This window comes from Xenopus laevis, chromosome 6S (genome assembly GCF_017654675.1).
Source record: "Xenopus laevis strain J_2021 chromosome 6S, Xenopus_laevis_v10.1, whole genome shotgun sequence".
Lineage (NCBI taxonomy): Eukaryota > Metazoa > Chordata > Amphibia > Anura > Pipidae > Xenopus > Xenopus laevis.
This window is the reverse complement of record NC_054382.1, coordinates 97,600,747-97,623,214: the sequence shown is the minus strand read 5'-3', so window position 1 is coordinate 97,623,214 and position 22,468 is coordinate 97,600,747. Positions and strand designations below refer to the sequence as shown.

The 22,468-nt window shown below is 38.3% G+C and overlaps 1 protein-coding gene across 1 annotated transcript in view; it reads left to right on the top strand.

The window, feature by feature from the left end:
• Positions 1–16,153, top strand: part of garem1.S (GRB2 associated regulator of MAPK1 subtype 1 S homeolog) — a gene marked incomplete in the record, with an annotated part of 81,659 nt that extends 65,506 nt beyond the window's left edge. Inside the window, 4 exon segments of the mRNA NM_001091422.1 lie at positions 7,544–7,710; positions 13,131–14,821; positions 14,850–14,920; positions 15,357–16,153. Of these exon segments, the coding sequence (NP_001084891.1) occupies positions 7,544–7,710; positions 13,131–14,031 (1,068 nt within the window).
• Between the last annotated feature and the right edge of the window lie 6,315 nt (positions 16,154–22,468).

Sequence of the window (22,468 nt, the reverse complement as noted above, 5' to 3'; positions counted from 1 at the left end):
GTATCCGTTCTTCACTAGCTGCTCAGCAATGGCCTTCAAATGAATTTACATACTACCTTCTTGACATCCTTTCTCTGAATGGTAAATGTCAGCCTGTACAGCATTCAACAAAAAATCCATCAAAGCATATAATGGCTTTTAAACTGAGCATAAGTGCCCAGATTTGGTCGGACACTTTGGCTGATTTCCAGACCATCTGGGTATGTTTGTCACCTTAAGAAGGGGAGCAGTTTGACAGATCATCTTACAACTGAATCAAAGTTGATCTTCTTCAGAGGATCTGGATCCAACTAAAAATGTAGTGCATGCTGGACTGGCAGATGAGACATCCCCCCAGCTCCTTGTTACTTCCTCTCCATTTTTTATCATTCAGAGAGTCAGCCCTAACAACAAACAAAACAACAGTATTTGGGCATAGCAGTGTATGGCTGCCAATTGGTCCCTCAGGAAAAAAAAAAGTAGAAACATTGTTTCCAAAGGACTTGAATAAGCAGTTTAAATCTGCACCTCCGTCGGCCCATCCGACTGATATCTGCCTAAAAATCAGCCAGATGTCAATTGGACAGGTTTGATTTTCCCCATCGGATCAAGGACTGCATTGGCTAGTTTATGCATTTGAGGACTCCTATTCTCACTGTTGTACTCTTACTGTTTGGCCCTAGGGCCAACGATCGGATTAAGACCTATATCGCTCACCTTAGGTGGGTATATTGGGGGGGAAAGATACACTTTTTTTGGCGACCTTGCCAAACAAGCGGACCTTATCATCAAAACGATGCTGGGCCAGACAGAGGCTTTCCGATATTATCATGCCACTTTTCTTGCAAAGTGTGGGCAATTGACCCAGTAAAATATGCAATGAATGTTGCTTAACTATGATGTTTGCAGCCCTTTCCATGCATACAGCACTATATGTTCAAACTGATGTATGGGTGTTGTACATTTAAAGGGAGAGATTGGTAAAATATTGACTATAAGTACACTGAGATACTACTGCTCCAGGACCTGCAGTGGAAGGACAAATACACAAGCCATTATAATCCATATTCTTATATACTGGGATCTTCTAGTTTATAGCAGATACAACAAATTTAGTCATTTCATTGCTAGTTGGATACTTTTCACTGGAGTGTAGACACATCTTAGTGGAAATATAAGAATTAGATTACAGGGGTTTCTAATAATGTGTTCTCAGCCTACCTCCTACACACGTCAAGCATAATCGGTAACAACAAGAGGGAATACACCCACACCTGCTTTTGTTACTGGAGCATGTCTTGGAGACGGGTAAAGAGCTATATCAGCACTGCTGTCAGACGCATGATCCTCCTGTTGATAAAGTCTGTCTGATCCAGACTAATAATGTTAGTCTAGAATCGCGTGCAGTGTGTCAAACAAGGCAATTCACTGGGAATTTCTTTGTTGTTGTGAGTAGATTATTACCGAAGACGTAACAGTTGCGATCTTTCCAAGAAAGATTGTTTGTTTCAATACACAAGTGTAGAGCTGAATCGTCATATATACAGGTAGAAACATTGGAATTTTCTCAGTATCTGACGATTCAGCACAACAATGACAATGATGTTTAGATGCCTTCAAAGGCACCCGATCCAAATTTTCCGTCCAGCCCAATCGATGAGCCGACCGATATCCAAGTCTTCTGCCGATATTGGTCGGCTCTTTTCCCACCATACACGCACCAAATATCGTATAAAAAATAGTTTTATATGAAATTATCTGTGTGTCTATGGCCACCTTAACTGTGCATCTTGTGCAATTTGAGTATTTCAGTTTTTTCCTTTCTCTTTTTTGGCATAGTTTATATTTTAGTTTTTATGCCATTTTTAGATGATTAATTTGAAGATACTAATGTCTTATTGGAGTATGCATATTCAGCATGCAATGCATACTTATTTAGTATATAGGTATGGGACTTGTTATCCAGAATGCTCGGTTTTCTGCATAACGTATCTTTCCGTAATTTGGATCTTCATACATTGAGTCTACTATAAAATCATTTAAACATTAAATAAAACCAATAGGCTGGTTAATAAAGGAGTTAATCCAATAAGGATTCATTATATCTTAGTTGAAGTCAAGTACAAGGTACTATTTTATTATTATAGATAAAACAGAAATCATTTTTAAAAATGGGAATTATTTGATTAAAATGGAACCTATGGGAGATAGCCATTCCATAATTCTGAACTTTCTGAATAACAGGTTTCCGGATAACAGATCCCATACCTGTATTGTTATTTGTTTATTAATTTTAAACCCTGGTACAAAGTAGGACCTGTGTTTAGTGCATCATGCTGCAAATCATTGCCAAACTGGGAAGGCCCAAATGGCTTAACAGTGAATAATTCCCTAGCTATGTACAGTATGAGACCCATTTCAGTGATGTTATGTTTTATAGAACAAGGCATAACAGTATTGCAGCCTTGCTAATAAAACCTCTGTTCGGTTATTTCAGCTTAAGTCCTATTGCTAATCCACATTGGTCAACCAAGCATGGTAAATGTAAACTTTGCCCATAAATTCTATTAAAGATTCGTTTTTATTGCTGTCTGAGACTTGAAGACACCCTAATTCAAACCAAAATAACTACAGGAATGGGATCTGGACCTGGGGTTTTCCAGATAATGAATCTTTCCATAATTTGAATCTTCATACCTTAAAGGGGTGGTTCACCTTTACGTTAAGTTCTAAGCAACTTTTCAATTGGCCTTCATTTTTTCTTTTTTTATGGTTTTTTAACTATTTGCCTTCTTCTGATTCTTTTCAGCTTTTAAATGGGGTTCACTGACCCAATCTAAAAACAAATGCTCTTTTAGGCTACAAGTTTGTTATTGCTACTTTTTAACACTCATCTTTCTATTCAGGTCCTCTCCTATTCATATTCCAGTCTCTTATTCAAACCAGAAAATATAATTTTCTTTTGAATTTTCATGATTTGTGCCCCTAAGAAAGACCACTTTGGTCAAAATGCGTTGGGCTCACTACTTATTTTGCTATTTTGTGTAACCCCCTTTTTTTCTTTTGAAATAAATATTTTTATTTTTAAATTGAGAGTGCAATGCTTGTTTTGATTTTGTTATTCAAATCAGCGCATGGTTGCAAGGGTAATTTGGACCCTAGCAACCAGATCACTGAAATTGCAAACTGGAGAGCTGCTGAATAAAATTAATAATAACTCAAAAACCACAAATTATAAAAAACGAAAACCAATTGCAAATTGTCTTAGAATATCACTCTCTACATTAGGGGTGCCTAAACTTTTTGCCACGAGGGACAGATTTGGTGAGGTGAAAATGTGCAGGGGCCGACCATTCAGCTTGACATTCAGCCTGACACCGAATATACCTTCCGAGGCAGCTAACTAGCGATTTAGGCCCTAAATGAACCCCAGTCTGCCTTATAAGAAAGAGTGCATAATATAGTGAGTTAAAAGGCCACCACCATCACCACCACCACCACCACCACATGCTGCACTTATCCAACTATGCATCAATAGAAGGGTATGTTACCCTTTTGGTGTAGCTATGTAATTGCTATGAACTGCCCGTGGCACTAATTATATATGCTAAAAAAAATCCAGTGGCTTGACAACTGAGGGGTACGGTGGGGCAGGAGTGCCAAAAGTCCAGCCCTCTAAAGTTCAAGAACTAATACCGGACTACTGGCCGCTAAAGGTCTTTCCGAAGCTGTTGGGCACCATATATGACAGCCCCTGCATGAGAAATGAAAGGCAGCTGTATACATTAGGAATGGGACCAGGGAATCTAGTTGTACAGACTCCAGGCTGCAGCCCGGTGTAAATGAACCGAAACGTCCAGCATGGAAGTGGCACCCCAGTTGCAAGCCATTACCTAATATGAGCCAGTCCGTAAAGAATTTGAACTCTGGGCATTGCAAAATGTCTGGGTTGCTCTGACACAACCACATGAAGTCCTGCAGCTCCTGCACTTTCCGCTGGTCCATAATGAAGGAGACACGTTCTGCGGAGCAGCTCAGCCAGACACCCTATATCTGAAAGGCAGGGGGCGCGGCGAGAGCAGCTCATCATTACCTGCTGAGGGCCAATTAAAAATGGATCGCGGGCTGCATTTGGCCCACGGCCCCTAGTTTGGACATCCCTGCTCTACATCATATTAAAAGTTAATTTAAAGGTGGACAATCTACTAGAAAATCATGTAAACATTAAATAAACCCAATAGGCTGGTTTTGCTTCCAATAAGGATAAATTGTATCTTAGTTTGGGTCAAGTACAAGGTAATGTTTTATTGTTACAGAGAATAAGGAAATTATTTTTAAATATTTGGATTATCTGGATAAAACGGAGTCTAAGGGAGATGGCTTTCCCTTAAGTCAGAGCTTTCTTGATAACGGGTTTCCAGATAATGGATGCCATGCTTGTACTTGGTTTTGTTTCTTCTCGTTAGAACAATAGATATTTACAGTAAAGAGTAAGTTATAGCTGAGTAGTAAAAGTCAAAATGGCAGCAGAGGGTGTTAATGGCAAACATTAATTTGACTCTTTGATGCTGCAAGGGATCATCTACCATCCTGCAAACCAGGCAACATTATTTGTAACATCAGCACTGGATGCATTGAAGTATGTATTGTTTTGCTTGCAATATGGAGTTCTTGTATTACCGCACACAGAGGTCACACATTGTTTAGTGACGGGAAGAAAAAAACAATAAATGTAATGCAGAGAAACCAGTCTGGCCTGCAAGAGCATCTCTGTCATTTCTACTACTACTAAATTCCACTTCATACAGTTGCACCTGCTTCTCTGGTTATACACTGTTAATGGTGTAAGATACAATTGTTTTGTAGGTTCCGTATTATACAGTGGAAAGCATATTGTTTATCGCCTGCTTCTGTTTTGCTTTGGCCCTGGATTTTGCATCTGATTGGTTGTCTATCTCTCTCCTGCCTTTGTATCATGGTGTCCTGTGTAATGCTCCATTTACACTTCCAATCATACCAGACAGTACACATTTTTCGACCAAAATCACCCCATTTCCATAATGGGCAGGAGGGAGAGAATTGAGTGAGAGAATTGTTTTTTGATCATTTCAGTATTTTGAGAATTTGGCTTCTTTTTTAAAGAAGGACAGTCACAATCACTTGGGGATTCCAAAAGTTAGCCACTTCCAAGTACAGGTATGGGACCCGTTATCCGGAAACTTTTATCCAGAAATCTCAGAATTATGGGAAGCTCCCATAGACTCCATTTTCATTAAAATAATTCAGATTTTTAAACTTGATTTCCATTTTCTCCGTAATAATAAAACGGTCCCTTGTACTTGATCAATAATAAGATATAATTAATCCTTATTAGAGGCAAAACAACCCCGTTTATTGTTTAAATTAATTTAATGCAGACGGGGAGGCACATTTATCAAGGGTTGAATTTCAAATTCATGTGAGTTTTTAAAACTCCAATAAACTCGAAATTCGACCAATCAAAATTTATTAGTAAAAAAAAATTTTCACCTCGGACGAATTTGATCGACCCGAAAACTCAAATCGAATTTGAATTACAAAAACTCAAATTGAATTTGAATTACAAAAACTCAAATCGAATTTGAATTACAAAAACTCAAATTGAATTTGAATTACAAAAACTCAAATCAAATTTGAATTACAAAAACTCAAATCAAATTTGAAATACAAAAACTCGAATCGAATTTGAATTACAAAAACTCAAATCGAATTTGAATTACAAAAAATCGAATTGAATTACAAAAACTCAAATCAAATTCGAATTACAAAAACTCAAATCGAATTTGATTCGAATTACAAAAACTAATTATAAAAACCTGAATGTCAGGAAGGCTGCAAACATCACCAAAATGATCCCTGGACCTCTCCCATTGACTTATACAGCAATTTGGCAGGTTTAAGGTGGCAAATATTCTGAGTTCTTAAAGGCCCAGAGTATAATAAATCTCGAAACTCACAATTCGAATTTGAGAGTTTTTACCAAAAAATGTATGGATGTATGGAGATCCACATTATGGAAAGATCCCTTATCTGGAATACTCCAGGTCCCGAGTATTCTGTATAATGGGTGCCATACCTGTAATTGTAATCACTTACCTCATAACCTGGGCCTGGAGCTCCTTTTATCAGGAAAATACAGCGGCCCAGGCTTCTTCTTGGCAAGCACCACAGAGTGATTTTCTTCTGCCGGTTCTTCTTTCTTCAAAATCATGGGGCCGACACGTGTGCAGTGGAGTGAAAACACAGGTTTTTTTGTTGTTGCTTGTTTTGGTAAAGTTCAGCTTTGCCCCCTGTTGTGCATGGAAGAAAGAAGCAGGAAGGTCTTTGGTGCTTGTTGGAAAAACCCGGGGTTGGGGCAGTTTTCTGCAGTTGGGAGCACTGGCCTGGGGTATCAGGTAAACTAATACAATCACTGAGGGTTGCCTAAGTTTTGACACCCCCCCCCCCCCCCGTGAGTAACTCCTTTGCTTTTTCATTACAGCTGGATATATTTCCTACAACTATGGTTGCCACCTGGCCTGTATTTTACCGGCCTGTCGGTAAAAATGATGGTTGATCCCAATGTTATTAAAGGGATACTGTCATGGGAAAAATAATTTTTTTTCAAAATGAATCAGTTAATAGTGCTGCTCCAGCAGAATTCTGCACTGGAATCCATTTCTCAAAAGAGCAAACAGATGTTTTTATATTCAATTTTAAAATCGGACATGGGGCTAGACATATTGTCAATTTCCCAGCTGCCCCAAGTCATGTGACTTGTGCTCTGATAAACTGCAATCACTCTTTACTGCTGTACTGCAAGTTGGAGTGATATCACCCCCTCCCTTCCCCCCCCCCCCCCAACAGCCAAACAAAAGAACAATGGGAAGGTAACCAGATAGCAGCTCCCTAACACAAGATAACAGCTGCCTGGTAGATCTAAGAACAGCACTCAATAGTAAAATCCCATGTGCCACTGAGACACATTCAGTTACATTGAGAAGGAAAAGCAGCAGCCTGCCAGAAAGCAATTCTCTCCTAAAGTGCAGGCACAAGTCACATGACTGGGGGCAGCTGGGAAATTGACAAAATGTCTAGCCCCATGTCAGATTTTAAAATTGAATATAAAAAAATCTGTTTGCTCTTTTGAGAAATGGATTTCAGTGCAGAATTCTGCTGGAGCAGCACTATTAACTGATTCATTTTGGAAAAAAAAAAAATTTTCCCATGACAGTATCCATTTAATAGGGAAATAAGATAAATACATAGGAAGGTCTGTATTTTTTCCTGGAATAGGTGGCAACCCTAGCTACAACATAGAGTGAAGAATGGGGACTATCCATAGAGAGTAAGGACATCAAGAAATGTATCCTTGGTATAAGTCAACAAATATCATTTTAAATATCCTTGTTCTATGGGAAACAAACCTAGAATTTGTCATGGGTTTTTTTTGGTTTGTTCTTTTCTTCTCTACTGAAATTCCTATGAGTTGTTTCTCCACATAGGTAGCATACTTTTTAACTTAAGTGTGTTTAATTCTCCCTAGGTAAAAGAAGAATGCAGACTTCTGAATGCTCCGCCTGTGCCTCCACGCAGTTCCAAGCCGTCTTCCCCCACTCCATCTGTCCCTCCAGCGGCTGAAAATATTGTACGGCAGCAAACAAGATCCCCCAGCCCTACCCTTTCTTACTATTCATCAGGGCTGCATAGCATGTAAGTGTAAATGGCGTCTGTTGTAGGCTTCCATTACTGAAGTAGACGTACAATACTTGCCATCAGCTGCCACAACTTAACCAGGACTGTTAGGATTTTCTTCTTCCTAAGGGCAAGGCCAGAAGTGGCGTTTTTACATTGCGTTTTTAAAAAAGTTCTGCCGGACGTAAATACACCACTGATCCCACACGCGACCATGAACATGTGTTTTTCAGCACTTAGGTTTCTTTTCCCAACATGCACTTCTCATTGTTCTCGTTCCCCATAATTCCACTGGCTAGAAATAGAAAAGCTATTTAAAAATAGAAAAGCCATTTACATGCAAAATGGAGCAGGAATGATCGTCAATATGCAACGTAATTATGTCACCAGCCTAATACGCTGTAAAAACATATATGCGTCATTTATCTCGCGAGAAATTTGGACTCCATATTTAACATACGCTGCGTATTTACGTAAAGTGTGGTTTCAAACGTGCAGATCCCATATAGTCTATTGATCTGGTATTTTCTTGATGTATTAACGTTTTTGCTAAAAAAAAACACCAATACTGGTGGATTTCAAGCGCCCTGTGAGAATTGCCATATTGCGTTTTCCATTAGTTTCAGTGGTAGTGCAGTTTATTCGTATTTACGCCCGACTGAGTTTTTTTTAAAGACGCAACGTAAAAACACCATGTCTGGCCTTGCCCTTAGAGGTGGCGCTACTGAAAGTGCATTCCCTATAATATAGACATATAACTAGAAGAGAGGGGTCATTGATTAGTCCTCATGTTGCAAGAGCGCACACCCCTTATACTGCAATCGCCACTACTTCTACTTGGTGAATTAGTGATGCAACTGTAAATAAAGAGATTTATTAGGCACTGAACCTATCCGCTGTATTAAAGGGGTTGGTCACCTTTACATTAACTTTTAATATGATATAGAGAGTGGCATTTTGAGACAATTGGCCGTTGGTTTTCATTTTTTATTATTTGTGGTTTTTGAGTTATTTACCTTTTTATTCAGCAGTTCTTCAATTTGCAATTTCCAAATGACCCTAACAACCATGCACTGATTTATTTAAGAGACTGGAATATGAATAGGTGAGGGTCTGATTAGAAAGATGAGGCAATAACAATATATGTGTTGACTTACAGAGCATTTTTTTGTTAGATGGGGGTCAGTGACCCCCTATTTGAAATCTGCAGATGAAAGAGTCAGAAGAAAACTCATTTAAAAACTATAAAAAATAATGATCAATTGAAAACTTGCTTAGAATTAACCATTCTATAACTTACTTAATACATTTAATCTTCATACCTTAAAGGGGTGGTTCACCTTTACGTTAAATTTTAGTATGTTTTAGAATGACCAATTCTAAGCAACTTTTCAGTTGGTCTTTTTTATAGTTTTTAAATCATTTGCCTTTTTTCTCTTTCTTTACGTTTAGCATGGTGGAAGTTTCCAAGGGCAATATTTGCATAGAATTTAGGGCAACCACAGTTGTGGCTGCATTTGAAATCATTTTTAAAAATTTGGATAAAATGGAGTCTCTGGGAGAGACGGCCTTTCCATAAATTGGAGCTTTCTGGATAATAGGTTTCCAGATAACGGATCCCATAACTGTATTATACAGATCATTTTTGAGGGTTTTCTGCTCCTTTGAGTAAGATTCAGCTCAGGGATAATTGTAGTACTTTATGTCCTGCCACTTTATACTGATTAAAGGAACAGTTCAGTGTAAAAATAAAAACTGGGTAAATAGGCTGTGCAAAGTAAAAAAAAAATCTAATATAGTTAGTTAGCCAAAATGTAATATACGTATAAAGGCTGGAGTGACTGGATATGTAACATAATAGCCAGAACACTACTTCCTGCTTTTCAGCTCTCTTGGTTTACACTGACTGGTTGCCCTGGTTACCAGGCAGTAACCAATCAGATACTTGAGGGGGGGCACATGGATCATATCTTTTGCTTTTGAATCTGAGCTGAATGCTGAGGATCAATTACAAACTCACTGAACAGTTATGTCCCATGTGGCCCCCCTTCAAGTCACTGACTAACTCATAGTTATATAGCTGAAAAGCAGGAAGTAGTGTTCTGCCTGCTTTTCAGCTCTCTAACTCAGAGTTAGTCAGTGACTTGAAGTGGGGCCACATGGTACATTTCTGTTCAGTGAGTTTGTAATTGATCCTCAGCATTCAGCTCAGATTCAAAAGCAAAAGATATGATCCATGTGCCCCCCCTCAAGTCTCTGATTGGTTACTGTCTGGTAACCAGTCAGTGTAAACCAAGAGAGCTGAAAAGCAGGAAGTAGTGTTCTGGTTATTATGTTACATATCCAGTCACTCCAGCCTTTATATGTTACATTTTGGCAAACTAACTATATTAGAAACATTTTTTATTTTGCCTATTTACACAGTTTTTATTTTTAAACTGAACAATTCCTTTAAGAGTAAATCTCCCCCCCCCCCCATCAAGATTTAGAGTGTTGCTGCTTTTGCTCCTAATGACTTGGTTACCATAGTAACTTAAGCGCAGCTAAATTTGTGTGGGTACTCGCGCGCCATCTGTATATGTCTTGCAGATATTTCTTAATTATAACACAGCACAACAAGAAATATTAAAGGAGTCTGATTTCAAAAATCTTAAATGAGGTTGTAGTTAATAATACTTTATTACATTGTCCTTCATTTGTGTCCGTTTGTTTAGCCTTTGCTGTAGCTCTGCACATCTAAGGACTCCTGCAGCGAATCCTGATGCTTTATAGTTATAGGAAACCCATTAGGAGAAGACATCCAAGAGCCTATAATTAACACTGCAGGAAGCAAACACATTTCATTGTAGGTTTGTGAGTGAGCCATATCATAAATAGATGATTGATCATGTCATCTAGCAAATGAGATACATTCAGTCTGCTAATAAGTTCTCATATACACAAATGAATGTGGGCAGCCAACACCGATATGAGTCTGACCTGATCAGCTCTGAACAAACCACAGATAGCTGCACAGACAAACAGTCCTTGGCTGTAAGTATTTAAATTGTTTCCTCATAAATACATCCGTTTGCTGTTAAGGAGATGTCTTTTAGCGTTCCCTCTGGTTTATAAATATATTGTTGCTCTGAAGTACTTGAGAATATGGCGACTGTAGAGCCAACCCGGCATGAAGTTGTTTTAAAGGAAAACTATACCCCTAAAATTAATACAAGCAACAGTTTACATCATCATTAACAGGGTGGTTCACCTTTAAGTTACCTTTTAGTAAATTATAGAATGGCTAATTCTAAGCAACTTTTCAATTGGTCTTCATTACCTATTTTTTTTTAAATTATTTTCCTTCTTCTTCTGACTCTTTCCAGCTTTCAGATGGGGTCACTGACCCCCATCTAAAAACAATTGATCTGTAAGGCTACACATTTATTGTCATTGCTGCTTTTTGTTGCTCCTCTTTCTATTCAGACCCTCTCATATTCATATTCCAGTCTCATATTCAAATCAATGCATGGTTGATTGGGGAATTTGGGCCCTAGCAACCAGAAAGCAGAAATTGAAAACTGGAGAGGTGCTAAATAAAAAACTGTTAATATATAGAAAATAATAGGAAATGAAAACCAATTGCAAATTGTCTCAGAATATCACTTTTTACGTCATACTAAAAGTTGTCTCAAAGGTAAACAACCCCTTTAAGTGTTATATTAAAGAATCTTACCAAACTGGAATATATATTTACGTAAATATTGCCCTTTTACATATTTTCCATTGATCCCCCATTATGTGATGGTCTGTGTGCTGCCTCAGAGATCACCTGACCAGAAATACTACAACTCTAACTGTAACAGGAAGAAGTGTGGAAGCAAAAGACACAACTCTGTCTGTTAATTGGCTCATGTGACCTAACATGTATGGTTTGTTTGGATTGCTTGTATGCACCGTGAATCATTGGATCCCAGGGGACGGCTCTTATATTTTGAAATGGCAATTTTCTATTTAGGATTACCCAATGGCACATTTTAATAAAAAAATATTATTATGAAAATAGTTTATTTACATGAAGCAGGGTTTTACGTATGAGCTGTTTTATTCAATATATCTTTAGAGCCCTACATTGTTCAAGGGTATAGTCTCCTTTAAAGAGGGATTTAGGACTGAATAACATAAATACTGTAATATAGAATTGTTCTTCAACAGCAACTAGAGGGCTGTGTGCTTTATAATATCTAATGTGCTCCAGAACTTTCCTTTATATGCAGGCCCATCAAAAAAGGCTTCAATCATTTTTGTCTAAACTGTATTTTTTAGAAAACATATTTTGCCTTTCTTTATTAAAAGAAAGTTTATATTTCCATTTGTTTTGTTTTTATACTGTTTTATACCTCTCCCATCCATATTAAATATATTTTGTTTAGAGATCATGAGCTGTGTATGAACAACCCCCTCCCCCCTTGCCCAGCTGCATTCAACAGACAAAAGTCTTTCCTTTACATGGAATTGACATGGGTCAATCAATTGCCGTCTTTTTACTCATAATATAGTTGCTCTGAAGAATCGGGAAACTGGGAAGTGAAAGTACTTTCAGCTTCACTGGCAGGAATTATTAAAAACTATAAATGTTTCTTAAAATAATACCATGTTCAGTACAAACCCTGTAGATTGAATTCAGTGTTTAATGCCCTTTATAAAATCTGCTACAATGGGATCTTCTAACAACTTCAGAAAATGTAATTTATGTTTAATACATTTGTTTCACAATTTTTAAAAAATATTCTTCAACCTAACTTTGTTTTTATGGCGGCTGAAAATAAAACACTCATGCTGAGAGTCTCTGACAGGTTTCCCTAGTTTCTACTGGCTGATTCCAGCTTGCCCCAGCAAGCTTCTATTCCGATTAACATGCTCATAAACCATTTATGTCTCAAATTAAACAGGTATGGGATCTGTTTTCAAAAATGCTCTGGGTTTTCTGGATAACGGATCTTTCCATAATTTAGGATAGTCAGACCTTAAATCTACTAGAAAATCATTTAAAAATTAAATAAACCCAATTAAGTGCTTCCAATAAGGATTAATTATATCTTACTTTAGATCAAGTACAAGGTACTGTTTTATTAAAAATTTGGATTGTTTGATTATAATGGAGTCTATGGGAGACGATCTTTCTGTAATTCAGAGCTTTCTGGATAACGGGTTTCTGGATAAGGATTCCCATACCTGTAATAGAAATTTTTTTGAACAAATTTGTGAAAAAAATTATCAATAATGAATACAGTTTGGGTGTTTATATCGTGACAGTTTGCATTTTTGTTATCATGCTGAATGAAGTAAAAACCTATAAAAAGGCTTATTTTGTTCTCTCTAGTTACGTAGCACATAGGCTACATTTATTAGCTGACGTGCTGGACATACTGATGAACTTGAATTTCTGTTTTTTTCAGAGGCATCACAGAGAGTGAAACGACCAGCTCCTCGGATAATTCTCAAGTTTCCTGCTATCCATGTAACTGGATGAAAAATGAAAGCTCTGATCTTGAAAGCAATTTGACTTGTGGGAGCGCATCATCAGAAGCCCTTCCCTCCCGACTATCCTGGCCAAACCGATATTGTGGTGGTGCAGAAGGCCTTAATGTGAATGATTTGCCCATGGATCAGTGTCGCAGTTATTACAGTTATCCTCGACAAAAGACTCCAGGAACACCAAAGAAAAACTCTCCAGCCACATTTGACTTTGGGGGCTGTGGTTCTTTTACAGGGTGCAACCAGGGAGAGTTTTCCGACACAGTACCAGGCTGTCCGAAATCTGCAAGCTACTCACTAGAAAGTGCCACCGATAGAATGTTAGGTGACAATAGCACAAAGCAAAGCTTGTCATGTCCTGCCTTACCTCCTCGTGCACCAAAACCCAGTGAAGGAAATGCTCTCTCGGAACCCTTGTCTTTGCCAATGAAAATCGATGGCGCAGAAGAAGAAATTCAGACTTGTTCTCCAGACTTCTTAGAAGAACATTATCTTGCTAAAAAGGGGGTTCAGGATATTTTCTCAATTTCCTACCCATTCTCCTCACCACTTCACATGCAGCTAGCACCAAGGTCTTGCGGGGATGGTTCTCCTTGGCAGCCACCGACCGATCTTTCAGGACTGTCAGTTGAAGAGGTGTCGAAGTCCCTTCGATTCATTGGTTTGTCGGAGGACGTGGTGTCCTTCTTTGTCTCCGAAAAAATTGATGGGAATTTACTCGTGCAACTAACTGAAGAAATACTCTCGGAGGACTTTAAGTTGAGCAAGTTACAGGTTAAAAAATTATTACAGTTTATTAATGGCTGGCGACCGAAGATGTAGTAATTGGACTACTCCAAAGGCTACTGATCAAAGCACTTGTTGAAGTGCCGGTTTTATTTGTACAATCTGCAAATGTTTTGCACTAAGAAATAGTCTTGACTGTATATTATCCTACAAAAGAAGAAATACCTACTATGCAGTGAAAAGTACGAGTGGATGAATCAATTAGTACTGTATCTCAATGCAAACATTTTAAGACAACACTCGGTGTGCCTTGGGCATCACTGAATACTAAGCAGCTGCTACATTATTTTAAGTTAAAGGGAAATAGCATTTATAAGCTTCATTTAAACCTGTAATGTATATTAGGATCCAAAGCTTAAAAGATATAAGGGGTTGTGTAATTAAAGGCACTAATTTAGCCCAGGACCAGTTACCCATAGCAACCAATCAGTAGAGAGCATTTAATGGTCACCTGTTTAAAAGCAAACATCTTATTGGTTTCTGTGGGTTACTGCTCCTGGGAAAACAGTACTTTTTTTTACATATGGGGATAGTAAGTTATAATAAGTTGGCCACAATGATCGTTGGCTTTGTATGTTTTCCTCTAATGAGCCATGATAAAGCACTTCTATTTAATGACTTTCGTTATCCAAAACTTGTTTCTAACTATACAAATTTAGACAATTATTATCCAGGTTTTATAAACAGTGGCTTCGGTAGTAGAATTCTACATTTAGACCCTGTTCCAAAAACCTTGGAAACTAGACCCCCAAAATGAATACTTAAGCAACAGATATTTGTATCAAATTAAGTGACATATTAAAGAATCTTACCAAACTGGTGTGTATGTGTGTGTGTGTGTGTGTGTGTGTGTGTGTGTGTGTGTGTGTGTATGTATATATATATATATATATATATATATATATATATATATATATATTTATATTTAAAGGAGAAGGAAAGCTACGGAGGCATTTTATTGCCAATAGATTAGCTGCAATAGTGCAAGCTAGAATGCTATATTTATTCTGTAGAATTCTTTACCATACCTGAGTAAAAAGCTCTAGAAACTCTCTGTTTGTTTAGGATAGGAGCTGCAGTATTAATGTGGTGTGACATCACTTCCTGCCTGAGTCTCTCCCTGCTCTGGGCTCAGATTACAGTAGAGAAGGGAGGGGTGGGGGGAGAGGAACAAACTGAGCATGCTCTTGCCCAGGGCAATGAGGTTTAAGCTGAAAACAGGAAGTCTGATACAGAAGCCCATGTGTACACAATAGAAGGTAAGAAATTCAGTGTTTCTTTTGGGGGTTTACTGGTGTATTTATATAGGCCTTTCTGTTAAGGCTTACTTAGTTTTAACCTTTCCTTCTCCTTTAAGTAAATCTTGCCCTTTTACATCTCTTGTGTTGAGCCACCATTATGTGATGGTCTGTGTGCTGCCTCAGAGATCACCTGACCAGAAATACTGCAGCTCTAACTGTAACAGGAAGAATTGTGGAAGCAAAAGACACAACTCTGTCTGTTAATTGGCTCATGTGACCTAACATGTGGGTTGTTTGTGTGCACCGTGAATCCTAGGATCCCAGGGGGCGGCCCTTATTTTTTAAAATGTCAATTTTCTATTTGATTACCCAATGGCACATAGTACTAAAAAAGTATATTATTATGAAAATGGTTTATTTACATGAAGCAGGGTTTTACACATGAATGCTTTTACTCAATATCTTTTTATAGAGGCCTACATTGTTTGGGGGTGGTATAGTTTTCCTTTAAAAGCCTTGTCTTGAACTAAAAAGCAAGTAGAAATCATACACAAGTCTCCTGTTGGCCAGTCCTGTCACTTTCTGAAGGGATAATAAAGGCACAATAGAGCTTGACATTACTATAAAAGTGGTATTTCTGCATCCTGAGAATGTAAGTGCTGCACGTGCAAATCTTGGTTTTTATCTTTTTCCCCATTAGATTTCAGGTATATTAGTTACTTATGAAGTGCAGTTTTAACATAGCGTTCCTCATCATGTTCTATTTTTTATGATTAAAATGTTTTAATGACACAGAACAAAACCACTACCTAAGATGTAATAACTCTTATTGTGGCACAGCAATGTCATTAATAAACAATGTATGTTTCCTTGTATATATAAATGTGTATAATATATAAACTTATTTTCACTCAGTATATGTGCATTTCTGTGTCGTGTTCTTCCCAAAATGGTAAGAAGTAAATTGTGTGACTTGTTCTGAAATTTTTATTTTACACGAGATTTAAAGGACAAGGCAAGGCCAATAAAGATAGAGGGTTGATTCAAGTATTAGCCTACTTTGATTAAAGCTTGCAGCGCTGCTAATTCTTCTTGAGCCTGTACAATATCACAGTAGCCCAGTCACCCATGGTAAAATATCTATTACTTATGCCAGTTTTACGGTCTGAGACAAAGACTGTGAATCTGTGCACATAATTCAAGGCAGGATTTGCCTTATCCAAGTCAGCAAGCAGGAAAAATTCACTTCATGTGTTGTTATTTTGCAGCCATCTTTGTGAGGGGAAGATGCCAGCTGCAATAAAGGAAGCACTGTATTTTGCGTTATTAATAAAGTAAGTAGGAAAAACAGACTTAGCATTTGGGGGGCGAGTGACTGGTAAAATCTGGTTCATGGGGGGTTGCCTTGTCCTCTTGTAAGTTCGCCATGAAAAAAAAGCAAGTGCAGATGATTCAGAACCTTATTTAGACATTTGTTTTGGGGTGTAAAGAGCAAAAAACAAGTGTAAACTGCCCCACTATCAGCACCGATGGGCTTAGTTTTAAGCTGGAACCAGCGCTGCTTTTCATAATAACATGCTAGGGAAGTTGTAGTCATCCTCACATAGGAGGTGCAAGTTAAAAGGTAGTGCTGGGCACAGGCTGCCAGGGGGCACTGTCCTTACTGTCTGCCCTTGGGATGAGCTGATTGTGCACCCCATAGTGTTCTTCTTCCTGCCTCCGGGGCATTAAGTAATGATAATTAAATAAGCCTTATATGTCTTAGGGAACCTTTTAGAAAATGTAGATTGATTTCTTTTACAGATCCTCTACCACTTGCTACTGGGTATTGCTGAGAAAACCATTAAATGCTTCATATATATCAGTGCTGTCCAAATTCTGTGGTACCGAGGGCCAAAATTTTATTGGCCTATGTGGAGGAGGGCCGATAATGTTAGTCAGTGTTGGCCACTCCCCCTTTTAAACCACACCCATTTTACCACAAGAACTTTTAAGATCATATCCACATTAACGATGGTAGTCTGGGTCTCAGGTGTGAACAGTACAGGCCTTTAGGATATAAACAATAGAGGTGTCACAAGTGTGAACAATACAGGGCATTAGAGTCTGAATTTGAGGGGCCAGTTTATCTCTGTAGTGATACCTTTTAAAGTTTACATATGGTAAACAGACACAGCATTGGGGGGGTCGCAGGCCGCATGCAGCTCGCGGCCAGTTGGACAGCCCTGATATATATCATTGTCACCTTTTTATGTCATTTCTGATGCCATTTGTGTTGCCACTTTGTGTTGCATGTTAGACTGTCAAAGCAACAGAACTCACAACACTGTTTCCCACTCACAGCACGGTTGCTACTGTACTACTCATGTGCTGATAAATTTCTGTGCCCATATGAGCTCAGGCAACTGCCACTTGGGCTAATGTATGTGCTGGGGTGTTTGTGGTGCCTATGGTCCGTTGGCGTCAGTGTACGCTGTAAGAATAGCTGTCCATTATCCTACCTTGACCAAAAATACAAAAATAACTAGACAGTGGAACCCCAGTAGAACCCATCCCTCCTTGTTTGGGTTGGTCATGGCAGTGGGGTAAAAAGATAAATCCTGGCACTACCCCTGATATGTCTTTGGGTTGGGGGTGACATACAGTGTTCAGAATAATATCAGTCCAACATTACTAACCTGATCAATCACTGTTTTTGGTAGAAATTATATTTCTACATGGCAAATAATTTACTAGTAGGTGTAGTAGAGTAATAGAAACCCAACACACCCAACAGTCATGACATGCATGCTGCTGATTCTGTGTAACTGAATCAGAAATTGAGGCTTGTTCCAAAAATAAGAACTTGTTCCAAATAATAGCAGTGTGGAGTTCAATTAGTGAGATCATTCTTTCTGTGAAAAAACAGGTGTCATTTATGGCCTTTATTTAAGGAAGGAAGGTGGTAAATGTTGTGCATGCTGGTTACAGTGTATTTCTCTCTGAAAATCTGAGTACAATGGGTCGTTCCAGACATTGTTCAGAAGAACAACTCACTTTGAATAAAAGTTGATTGGAGAGGGGATAACATATAAAGAAGTGCAGAAAATGATAGGCTGCTCCACTAAAATGATCTCAAATTCTTTAAAATGGCAACCAAAACCTGAAAGACGTGGAAGGAAACGGGAAAACTACCATTCCTATGGATAGCAGAAGAGTAGCCAAAATGATCAGCTCCAAAGAAGGTCTAAAGTTACCTGTGAGTAATGTTACAATTAGAAGACGCCTATGTGAAGCCAAACAAAGTTCCATTGTTGAAAAAAAAAAAAAAAACGTGCTGAAGAGCTTACAATTTGCCAAAGACTGGCTTAAAGAGAATTGGCACAACATTTTGTGGACTGATGAAAGCAAGATTGTTCTTTTTGGGGCTAGGGGCTGCAGACAGTTTTTCAAACGACCCCCAAACACTGAATCGAGCCACAGTACAGTGAGAAGACAGAGAAGCATGGTGGCACAAGCATCATGATATGGAGATGTTTCTCATATTATGGTGTTGGGCTTATTAATCTCATACCAGGGTCATGGATCAGTTTCAATACATCAAAATATTTGACGAGATCATGTTGCCTTATGCTGAAGAGGAAATGCCCTTGAAATGGGAGTTTCAACAAGGCAACAACCCCAAACACACCAGTAAATGAGCAACATCTTGGTTCCAGAACAATAAGATTGATGTTATAGAGTGGCCAGCCCGATCCCCGGACCTTAATCCAATAGAAAACTTGCGGGGTGACATAAAAAATGCTGTTTCTGAGGCAAAACCAAGAAATGCAGAAGAATTGTGGAGTGTAACAGGTGCCAGAAGTTGGTGGACTCCATGCAACACAGATGTGCAGCAGTTCTCAGAAACACTGATTATACAACTAAATATTAGTTCCGTTATTCAAAGGAAAGCAAAATCTTGAAACATGTTTCAGTTGATACAGTGAATGAGTTTGTAAAGAAGAATGCAGACACTGCTATTTTTTCTGAACAGCCTAATATTCTTCTTCAATTTCTATAAAGGAATAACACAAATTTGATACATTTTTCTTCATGTTTTGATTTGGAATAGAATGTGCAGTGTTCCCAATGCATTTGTGTGTATGGAAATAAAAGCTATTAGAAGGATTTTGAGATTTATTCGCTTTTTAAACACACTTTCAGCCATAGTGTTGAGGGAAGCACTGTAGAGGGACTGAGGACTAATGTGAATGTGGAGGCAGTTCTGGATGAAAGTTCCATTCATACTCTGGAGCAGGGCATGTTGATATTCTTGTTAGATGATCCCTGAAGTAAAATAGTAGCTTTGCCCGGAACAATATGCAAAAAACCGGCTTGTACAGTCTGGGTCTCTTTTAAACAGAATCACGCCCAGGGAGCACAGGCTGCTGCTTACTGACAGTCTCTTTCCTTCTTTACATCACTGCTTTCAGAGACGACAACATCGATACATTTACACCCCCTGTGCCTCTTTAAATGGAATAATGAGCTTAATCTGGGAAAATGGGTTTATGGCTTCCCCTGGAGTGCCTCTTATATCTGTGTAATGGAAATAATATTAAGAGATGAGTGTTATTTCCTTCTTGCTACTGTATGTTACTATTTCTAGTGGTTACCCCCTCCTGCTTTCTTTCTCGCATTCCCCTTAAAGGCACAGTTCTTAAAAATAATGTTTAGTATGATGTATTACAGCTACACATTGGGACATATTCACTAAAGGGCAAATTTTTGCCAGCGACAGCTTCGCCAGGTGTAAATTCATTACCAGTATGCCAATTCACAAAAATGCGAGGTTGCGTCTTAGCAGCCGAACACTGGCAACGTTTCACTAGCGTTAATTCGTCAGCGCGAGCATTTCGTAGGGATCTTTTGCTAGCGTTTAATTCTGCCTAGCGAAACTTCATTTTTGAATAGGGAGGGTTCATATATTTGTCTTTATTAGAGATGTTTGTGCAAATGCTTTAAGTGGCCACTTGTTATTAAAAATGTCCAAGGAAGCAAAATAAAGACAAAAGAGATCTAATGCCCTAGACATGAGCCCACCCTAAAACAAATGTGGCATGCCCTTTAAATTGATAAAAAAAATCTTTAAATAGTTAGGACTTTTAAAGACAATCCCGCTTTAAAAAAATGAAAAGACGCCAGCCTTTTTTTTTTTTTTTTACAACTTTTATGACTTTTCGGCATACAGGATATGATGTCACTGACGTAAGATTGAGGAGGATGTAGCTTCGTCTTATCCGTTCGCCTGGTATAAGATGGCGAAGGAAACTGGCGAAAGAGTTAACATTCTGTAAAATTCGCACTTTAGTGAATTTGCAGAGTAACGACTGTTCCACTGAGTGAAAATACGCCTGGTGATAGTACGCGAAACTGCGCTAGCGACAGTCTCTTTTGCTATCGAATTCTCATCTACTCTTGTTAGTAAACTGGCGATTTCTCTGCCAATTAGATTTCTGCCGAATTGTCACTAGCGACGGCCACTAAACCCTTTAGTAAATCTGCCCATCACTAAATTTTTCCTTATTATGCAAGACATCATAAAGGGATTATGTTTTACTCACCCATCTTCCGGGCTATTTTGTCATGAAAGCAACACAGAGGTGCCACCACTCCCTTGGTGACCCACAAACTGGTGCTGGGAAAGAGAGGCACAAGCTAAAGACTTACAATATAGTTTGACCTATTTAGTTATGAAATATATATGGCTGCTGTACGATTTCATTGTATAGCAACCCTACGTGCCACAATTTTATCACTGCAGCAAAAACAGTGCCGGAGATGGAACCAGGGACTTCTTTCCAGGTATGAAGGCAACTCAAGATTCAGTGCAGAATATCTGCCCAACTGACTTGTGGTGGAGGATCACATGTTTGTGCAATATCAGCATATACATGTTTGCCCCCTAAAAAAATGTCTTGAGGCTTTAAAGTTGAAATTAAAACACAAAATTAATTTTAGTAAGTTTCATATCTCAGTCTCCCCTCCATAGGATGACCTGTTTCTGGTGTTCGGTGACTATGCTGGGTTTTGGAGGGAGAGGGCAGCAACCCAATCCCAGCAAAGTGCTGGCAGAACTTCAGCAGACACCTACAACTGTTGGGAAACCAAGGACTACAAGGCGCAGTAATTCATTGACCAATAATCAGTTTAATCGGATTCTGACTTTTTCCATCCTCGGGGTATAATAAATCTTGAAAAAAAATTGACAAAATTCGTATTTTATACTAATAAACCTATTTTTTTTTTTTTTGAGTTTTTGGCATTCTGACTTTAATAAATAACCCCCTTAAAGTTTATGGGGCCATAAAATGACTTTGTTGTGATGTCTAGTATCATCTAGTTATGTCACTGCATAGCTACCAAGCTCCTGTTGTCCGGGAGGGACATTTATAAAGGGTCGAATTTCGAATTCATGCAAGTTTTTTTAAACTCCCTTAAAGGGCATGTAAAGGCATAAAAATAAAATCCCATTTTTACTTTCTTTAACAAAAAAGAAACCTATCTCCAATATACTTTAATTAAAAAATGTGTACCGTTTTTATAAGAAACCTGACTGTATGCAGTGAAATTCCCTCTTCATTTACTGCTGTGGAGAGGAATTGTCAGACAGTCCCTAACTGCTAAGCAGGGAAACAATCATACTTATGAACAGCAGGGGGAGCCCCCGCCTTACTTCCCAGCCATGCAGAACTCAAGCAGCTTTGTTTATGACGATCCCTAAGCAGCTCAGACCACACTAAGCATGTGCACAGTCTTAGTCTTGCAAAGATGTTTAACAAAGTTACAAGATGGTGACCCCCTGTAGCCAACTTTGAAAGCATAAATTATTTGTTTGATTAGGCTTGTGGTGCAGTCAGTTCATGTTTATATTTACAGTAGTATACAAAATACAGCATTTCTAGCCTTATTCTATTTTAGACTTTACATGCCCTTTAAATTTGATTGAATTCGAAATTCGACTTGGGTAAATTTATTAATATAATTGTTTCAACTCGGTTGAATTTTAGAGATCTGAAAACTTGAATTGAATTTGATTTGAATAAACAAACACCTCGAAGGTCAGGAAGGCTGCAAACATCATTAAATTGATCCTGGAACCTCTTCCGTTGACTTATACAGTAATTTGACAGGTTTTAGCTGGCGAATAGTCAAATTCAAATTCTTGAAAATCGTATTAAAATTTAAAAAAAAACATAAAATAGAGTTTG